Genomic DNA, 8515 nt, shown 5'->3' with positions numbered 1-8515 from the left:
GACCCCCCCATTATCCAGCCCCCCATCATCATGCAGTGTGCCCCCCCCAAATTGCAGACCTTCCCCATTACCCACTCTCACCCCCCATCACCATGCAGTATGGCCCCCCCATTTGCTGACCCCCATTATCCATCCCCCCATCACCACACAATGTGACCCCCCCTCATTTGCAGACCCCCCCCCCATTAACCAACCTCCCAAACACCATGCAACGTGCCCCCCCCCATTTGCAGACCCTCCCCATTATCCACCCTCACCCCCCCCCAGGACCAAGCAATGCACCCCCCTATTTTGCAGAACCCCCCCATTATCTAACCCCCCCATCACATGCAATGTACCCCCCCTCATTTTTAGACCCCCCATTATACATCCCCCAGCACCATGCAGTGTGACCCCCCCTCGTTTTGCAGACCCCATCCATTATCCAACCCCCCAGCACCAAGCAATGCACCCCCCTCCCAATTTGCAGACCCCCCCATTGTCCAACATCCCATCACCATGCAACGTGCCCCCCCCAAATTGCAGACCCTCCCCATTATCCACCCTCCCCCCATCACCAAGCAATGTACCCCCCGTCATTTGCAGACCCCCCATTATCCAACCCCCCATCATATGCAATGCACCCCCCCTCATTTTTAAACCCCCCCGTTATCCATCCCCCCAGCACCACGCAGTGTGACCCCCCTCGTTTTGCAGACCCCCCCCCATTATCCAACCCCCCCCATCACCATGCAGTGTGCCCCGCCAAATTGCAGACCCCCCCATTATCCACTCTCACCCCCCATCGCCATGCAATGTACCCCCCCCCCATTATTCAAAAGACCCCAGACCCTTGCAACAGTCTCCCCCCTATTTTGCACCCCCCCAGCACCATGCACTGCCTCCCCTTCTCTCACCCCCCCCCCCAAGCCTTACAACCTCCCCCTCCCCCCCCCTCCCCCGGAATCTCCCCCCTCCCTCCCTCCAGGCATTTCAATGCCCCCCCCAGACCTCACTGCTGCCACCGCTGCTCTCCGATCTCCAACACAAAGGGCCTCTTCCCCCCCCAACCTCCAACCCGGAACACCCCCCCCCTCCCTCGGACTCCCCCTCCAACATCCACGTCACAGCGTTGGGCTCAGCCTTAACCCTGCACTGCCCGCAGCTTCGGGATGGGGGGGGGGGGAGGGGTTATCCAAACAGGGAATCCTCTTAAATTGGGCCCCCCCTCCCCCCAAAACTGGGCACCCCTTCCCTGGGCACCCCATTGCACCCCCAAATGGGGCGCCTTCAAATTGGCCCCCCCCCCCTTGAAATGGGAATGGGGATGGGGACACAATGGGGACAGGAATGGGGAGGATACAAATGGGGACAGGATGGGGATTGGGGGGGGGGGGAATGGGGATGGGGTCACAATGGGGATTGAGACACAATGGGGATGGGATTGGGGATGGGGACACAATGGGGCCAGGAATGGGGACACAGTGGGGACAGGGATGGGGACACAATGGGGATAGGGACGGGGACACAGTGGGGATGGGGACACAATGGGGATGGGGGCCCAATAGGGACAGGAATGGGGACACAGTGGGGATAGTGATAGGGACACAATGAGGATGGGGTCATAATGGGGATGGGGACAGAACGAGGTCAGGAATGGGAACACAATGGGGATGGGAGCACAGTGAAGATGAGTATGGGGACATAATGGGGACAGGAATGGGGACACAGTGGTGATGGGGACACAGTGGGGACAGGAATGGAGACAGGACTCAATGGGGATAGGGATGGGAACATAATGGGGATGGGGACACTGTGGGGATGGGGGCACAGTGAAGATGAGTATGGGGACACAATGGGAACAGGAGTGGGGACACAGTGGGGATGGGGACACAGTGGGGACAGGAATGGGAACAGGGATGGGAACAAAATGGGGATAGGGATGGGGACACAATGGGGTCATAATGGGAATGGGGACACAATGGGGATAGGGATGAGGACACAGTTGGGAGGGGGAAACAATAGGGACAGGAATGGGGACACAGTGGGGATAGGGATGGGGACACAATGGGGATGGGGACATAATGGGGGCAGGAATGGGGACACAGTGGGGACAGGAATGGGGACACAGTGGGGATGGGGACGGGGTTGATGGGGTCACAGTGGTGATGGGAGATGTATGGGGGCTGCCTCCTGCCCTCCCCCCTCCCTGTATTTGTCTCTCTTCACCTTATTTTCCCCCTCCCCCCTTCCAGCCCCAGCTCTCTTCCTCACTTTCATTTTCCTTTCCCAGCTGGGACAGCCAATCTTGTACTGCCCTTCCCCTCACCCCACACTGTGTCACCGTGTTGACACACACAAACACAAGGACTTTTTGTGGGCGGCGTTGGGTAAAGTTTATTTCCTGCTGTCCATTCCCCCCCAACCCCCCATTTTGCAGATCCCCTTGCAGACACAGCTTCTTGCAGACACAGGGATGGCTTCTCGCAGCGTGGAGATCCAACTCACCAACAGCACAAGGGATGTGACCCTGCATTCCCCCAGGTAACAGGGGGAGTTGGGGGTGGGTTTTGGTGGTGGGGGACGCCTGCCTTCCAAAAGAAATGGAGTTGTTGCACTGTGGTTAGGAGTTCCCCTATTAATCGTGTTAGCAGTGCCATTAAAACCTCAATACAAACACGATTGGCCTGTATTGAAGGACACGCATGCAGAGGTTGGCTCTGGTGGACAAGAGCTGTGTTGCTGAGGGTTGAAGGTGGAGTGTGTTGTTGGTGTCTGGGTGTTGGTGGTGTTTTGTTTGGAATGGGAAGAGGTGGAGCCCAGGGAAATGGCAGGATTTCCATTCCATAAAAGTTCTGAAGTCCCAGTTCCAGGGAAATGGTAGAACCTCCACCCCAGGGAAGAGGTGGAGCCTCCCTGCCTGGGAAATGGTAGAACCTCCTTTCCATAGAAGTTCTAAAGCCTCCATCTTAGGGAAATCATTTGGCCTCCCTCCTAGAGAAGAGATGAAGCCTCCATGACAGGGATACAGTAGAATCCTCACCCCTGGAGTTGCTGATGTGGCACTGAGGTTTGGTGATGGGACTCAGGTCAGGCTGATGGTTGGACTCAATGATCTAGAAAGCTTAACACAACTGGGCTGATTTGATGGTTCTGTGACCTCCTTTAGGACAATAAACCCAAGAGTTGTCCAAATCCCCATCCTCTTGCCCATCCCTCTCCTCTCCTCTCCTCTCCTCTCCTCTCCTCTCCTCTCCTCTCCTCTCCTCTCCTCTCCTCTCCTCTCCTCTCCTCTCCTCTCCTCTCCTCTCCTCTCCTCTCCTCTCCTCTCCTCTCCTCTCCTCTCCTCTCCTCTCCTCTCCTCTCCTCTCCTCTCCTCTCCTCTCCTCTCCTCTCCTCTCCTATTTCTTCTCTCCTCTCCATTTCTCCTCCTCCTCCTCCTCCTCCTCCTCCCCAACCCTGCCCTCTCTCTCTCCCTATCCTCATCTCTCCCTCCAGGACCTACTGCTTCAGTGGCTACAGCTCCGAGCCCCCAGGCCCCATCATCCCACCAGGAGCCACAGGATGCTGTGCCTTCGCCAACTCCCCACAACATTTTAGGGGCAGTGTGGGCATCCTGGTGTACGAGGCAGAAACCTTCACCTTGGCCATCCTCTTCTCCAACCCTTACAACTACAGCTTTTACTACATGGAGTTTGCCGTGGAGATCTCCCCAGAAAAAGCCCACCTTGGCTTACTGGAGGATGTCTATCAAAGGATGTACAGAGGTTTGCCTGCAAATCCCAGCAACAGTGGCATGCTCCAGATTGTCAAGCTCCATGCAACCCAGGAGACCACCATGGTCTCTGCTGGTGGCATGAAGGTCATGGCCACCATGTCCAATGCTGCAAAGTCCATCATTAAAGTAGTTGTGGAGAACAATGACAGCCCTCCCCCCTATCCAGAGGCAATACCACCCCTTCGCTTTATACACTGTGAGAAAGAGAGAAGATTCCAGAAGAAGGAAGGGGTGAATGGTCCCCACTTCCTGTAGATGCTTTCCCTCAAAAAAAAAAAAAAAAAAAAATGCTGAAGTAGAGCAGCACTGTTGTTTTGTTTTCCTTCTTCCCTTTTCATTCTTCCTTGTGGCTGGAATAGGCAACGGCAGCCAAGCCAGCAAATCATGACAATAAAAAAAGCATTGCAGATAACAATAACAGGAAAGCCTCGTGGTGTCTTGGTGTGGATGGGGGGAGGGGGTTGGGTCTGAGCTCTGCTGGATTTTATGGGGTGGAATGGTGCAAGGTAGCTCTGAAATGCAAATCCGAGCCTAGGTGCCATCACAGCAGCTCAGGACGTTCCATGGCCAAGGAGGAAATGTCCAAAGGGCAGAATGGCAACAACTGCACCATTTGGTGCCATCTGCTGGATTGGATGCATTCAGGAAATGGAGCCTTTGGTGGGCAGAGTGGGAAGACCTGAATGGGAAAAGCCATTGGATTTATTATGCTCCTTAACACTTGGGTGATGTTGGCAAAGGGACCTGGTGCTGCTTTGGGCAAGAAAGATATCTTGGTGGCCACCAGGATGGTTATCAACCATACCTCTCTGAGGCTGAGAGTCATCCAGGACTGAGGCTCAAACCTGGTGGGAAATTGAGCAGGTGGGAAATATTCAGAGACGAATGAAAAGGGTTGATTTTCAGAGAGAAAAGCATCTTTTTAATTAATGAATGGACTTCCAGGGCCAAGGGCTATCGTTATGGCAATGGAAAATCTGGAGAGGTGCAGTTGGTGCTTGCCTATGCAGAGCAGTGGTGTTGGGCCAAAGGGATGCTGTCTGGGGCCAATACCCCCTGCCATGTCCACTGGGGGCTGCAATCTTGGTAGCCAGGAGCTATGTCTGTGGTCCAACAAGAAGTCATCCAGATGCAAGAGATCCTGGAGGACTTTTCCTTTGTGAAATGCTGGGATCTTCCACTGGGGGATGAATGCAATGCTTCAAGCTGGCTAGCTGGACTCGCTTTCCTGCAAGCAGGATGTGGCAATGGGTGTGTGAATGTCCTTTTTTGGACCATACCTGCATAGCTGAGCATCCACACCAGGTGAGTGCAGCATCTTGGGTGTGAGAAGCCCACTTTGTGCCTCCTGATCCCAACCTTGGCGTGCTCAGCTCCAGCACGCCCGCCCACAGCTCCTGGATTGGAAGCTGTGGTTAATGGGCACCACGCAGTAGGGTGGTGTTGGTTGGGGTCACTCTTACCTGTCTGCAGGAAGAGGTGGATGCTCAAAGCCAGAACCAGGAGGGAGATGACCACAAAGGCCAGGCTGAGTGAGATTCCCAGCCCTAGGAGAAGGGAAGTAGATGGAAGTGGGGAGGGGAACTGATTGATCGCCACCAAAAATGGGGCAATCACCAAATTCAGTGCCTTGGACATGGCTTTGCATGGAAAACCAGCAGGAGTGGTGGATCCCTGCAGCGTTGCTGGGTCTGCACCACATGGAAGGGAAAAGTGCTTTTCCTAATCTGCAGCCCAGACCTTCCTCTGGGTCTGTGGACATTGTCCCTGCCTCAGCCAATTCACCCCAGACTGCCATGGGGAGTGATGGGAAGGTGAAATGAACTGCAACGCCTCTCAGGTCCTTCATGGTGAAGGTCCATACCCTCCTCCCAAGGAAGAAAAATGAGGAATTTCCATTTGCATAGACAGCCCAGCCTGAAGGCACCTCAGAGACTGGAAACCCAAATGCCTTGGATAAAGTTCATCCATGATAAATCAAGGATGCTCACCTTCAGCTGGCAGCTCTGTGGTGGTGGTGGTGGTGTTCCTCAGCTCACCCTTCCTACCTGGCCAACAAACACACAGAAAAAGGGTCCTGAACCAAAACCCACCTTATGCCAACCAAAATGCAGCCAAGCTGTGGTGTTTGAGTTGGCCAAGACCCAACTGGGTTGGCATGGCAGAGAATCAGGGTTGAGCAGGGACATAGTGGGAAGATGATGGAAGAGAACCCTGCTGGAAGAGGTGTTAAGGCACATGAGGGATGAGAGAGTGATCTGAGACACCTAGCATAGCTCCACCAAGGGAAGGTCATGCCTGACCCATCTGTTGGCCCTCTGTGATGGAGTGATGGCATTGGTGGACAAAGGGAAGGCGACTGCTGTCATCTACCTGGACTACTGCAAGGCTGTTTGACATGGTCCTTCAGCACATTCTTATCTCTAAATTGGAGAGGGGTGGGTTTGAAGGGTGGGCTATTCTGAAGATAAGGACTTGGTTGGATGGTTGCAGACAGGAGGCTGTGGTCAATGGCTCCGTGTCCAGGTAGTGATGAGTGGTGTCCATCCCTGGAGATGTTTGAGGCCAGGTTGGATGGGGCCCACAGCAATACTTGATCTAGAGGTTGGCACTGGGATTGGAACCTGATGATCCTTGAGGTCCCTTCCAACCTAATTCTGACATTCTACAATCCCTTCATGGAATCGGTCCCGTTGGTCAAGACCCTACTGGGTTGGCCATGAGGAGACCCTAAAATCATGCAAGCAGGGGCAACCACTGTTGGTTTATCTCAACAGCTGCGCTCAGTATGGGGCAGGGACCACGTCCTATTGCCCACGCTTACCTCTGGTGGTCAGGAGCCACGGGATGCTCAAACTTGAGATCTTGATGTGCCCGACGTTGCTCCGCCGTCGGTACCCACAGCAGTAGGTCCCGCTGCTCTCTGCAGAAAGCTGGATGGTGAGCGTGGCAGTGAACTGCTGGGGACCCACGGGGTGGTTCTCCACCACCACCCCGTTCTTGCAGAAGAAGATGTGGGTGACGGGGAGATGGGAGAAAACCAGGCAACGGGCCAGAACCAAATTGCCTTCCTGAGCCGAAGAGATGTTTGGTAGGAGAGCTGGTGGGGGGAAATCACCTGCAACAGCAAAAAGGACACGGCACCACCAGCGTGGTGGTGTGCAACGGGGGGTTGTGAATATTGTTTTCTGCCTTGGAGCACCCAGCTGTCCCCAGGGCTGTGAAAAGGAAACCACAGACCACAAAGCTGAGCAGTGCCTTCCTCTGTCTGCAGACGGGACGCTGCTGGGATTTTCCAGCCTCACTTAAGCATCTTGCTCCCATTTGTCGTGGTCTCATGGTCCCACCCATGGAGGCTCAAGCCTTGAATCATCCCCTTGTGCCACCTCTAAGGCCGTGCACATGAGGGTGTTGCACATGGAAGGCTCTTCCAAGCACTGTGAGCACTCACCTAAGGGGCTGCAGGTCTCTGGCTCCATCCCACCAGCACCTGTGTGGGGCAGAAGGGATGAGTATGAGATGGTCTTCAAGGCTGGATGGGGGCAGAAAAGAGAAACATCTATTTGGGGTGGGAGATGACACCTTGGGGAAGACTTCTCGTCTCCCAATATGGGAGATTGCCTCAAGATCAAATCCACCCCATTCCATCCCATAGAACCATTCAGGTTGGAAAAGACCACTTAGGTCACCCAGTCCAGCCCTCAGCCCACCCCACCATGCCCACCAAACTTTCACGTGCCTCGAAGACCTCCACAGTTGATGACTCCACCATTCTTAAAACCCAACTTCAACCTCCCCTGGCCCAACTGTTGGCCATTACCTCCCATCCACAACGCAAACGTTGTCCCTTTCAGCCTTCACCAACCTTCAAGGCAGCCCAACAGCAGCAAGATTCCTGCAGCCCCAACCAACCAGCTCCTCCCCATGCCTGATGTTCATCAGAGCACGGCGTTCAGACAGAGTGACCCAAAATCACTCTGCAAACCCCAGTGCTGTGGTTTCCGTTGTAGGCACTCAACCACCTTCCACGTTGCTGGGGAAAAACACAATTTCATAACTTCTCCTTCTTATTTTCTTTTTGCCGTTTCTCCAGGGCCTGGTAGAGCAGCTCAGTGTGGATCTGAGGTTTATATGTTATACATTTACATGCATGGGGTCTGCTCCAAAAGTGATGCCTCTCATCCTACGACATTGATCCACAACCTCAGGGGTGGATGTTGGTGGTATGGCAGTAGAGGTTGGACTTTCCCACCAATATTCTCTTACAAAACAAAACGTGTAGCATCTCAGTCAGCTCACACAGTGGATTAATACCAAGGAGCTGTGTACAGAGCTGAGTATTTCTGTGCACTGGAAGCAATGGCAGCAACACTGGAACATCACAATGTTTGTACCAGGTGGGTCCCACAAATGCTTACGCAGCAACCCAATGCTCAAAAGTTCCATAGTCAGGCTTGAGAAGAGGACAACCTCTCTCTTACAACACAATATCACCAGGCCCCCCATGCCATTTTGAAGACCACAGAGCTAAATTGCCAATCTTGGCTGTCCCACCACATCCATCCACTTTACTGTGCAGATTTGGTGCCTTCTGACTTTGGGCTGATGGATTGCAGGGGCAATATTTTCCTAGCAGTGGCACCATCAGCATATAATAGCATGCCCATGGATGTGAGATGGCTCCTAGGGGGTCCCAGTAGCAATATAAGGAGGGGGCCCTGGTGTTTTCTGAGGAGTCCCCATGGTATTCAGTGGGTC

At 54.0% G+C, this 8515-nt stretch overlaps 2 protein-coding genes across 5 annotated transcripts; one reads left to right on the top strand and one right to left on the bottom strand.

Moving 5' to 3' along the window:
• The first annotated feature begins 2290 nt into the window (after window positions 1-2290).
• LOC116240039 (uncharacterized) lies at window positions 2291-4143 on the top strand. Its single transcript, XM_031610346.2, has 2 exons — window positions 2291-2523; window positions 3478-4143. Exons 1-2 carry the CDS (start codon window positions 2456-2458, stop codon window positions 4010-4012), a joined length of 603 nt encoding a protein of 200 aa, XP_031466206.2. The 5' UTR covers window positions 2291-2455; the 3' UTR covers window positions 4013-4143.
• A 107-nt stretch (window positions 4144-4250) lies between these two features.
• LOC116240041 (uncharacterized) lies at window positions 4251-7897 on the bottom strand. 4 transcript variants are annotated; one of them, XM_090127486.1, is made up of 6 exons: window positions 7623-7897; window positions 7209-7247; window positions 6582-6875; window positions 5749-5805; window positions 5221-5304; window positions 4251-4985 (listed from the first exon to the last, which is right to left on the bottom strand). In XM_090127486.1, the coding sequence occupies exons 1-6, from the start codon at window positions 7681-7683 to the stop codon at window positions 4879-4881; spliced, it is 642 nt and encodes a 213-aa protein (XP_089983612.1). In that variant the 5' UTR covers window positions 7684-7897; the 3' UTR covers window positions 4251-4878. The 4 variants fall into 4 exon arrangements, with proteins under 4 accessions (XP_089983612.1, XP_031466210.2, XP_089983614.1 ...); XM_031610350.2 differs by having other exon boundaries at window positions 7209-7289; window positions 7623-7896; XM_090127488.1 differs by having other exon boundaries at window positions 7578-7656.
• Window positions 7898-8515: the final 618 nt, after the last annotated feature.

Source organism: Phasianus colchicus, chromosome 31, assembly GCF_987193195.1.
Source record: "Phasianus colchicus chromosome 31, bPhaCol1.hap1.1, whole genome shotgun sequence".
NCBI lineage: Eukaryota > Metazoa > Chordata > Aves > Galliformes > Phasianidae > Phasianus > Phasianus colchicus.
The sequence above is the reverse complement of the archived record's forward strand: the minus strand, read 5'-3'. Positions and strand labels throughout refer to the sequence as shown.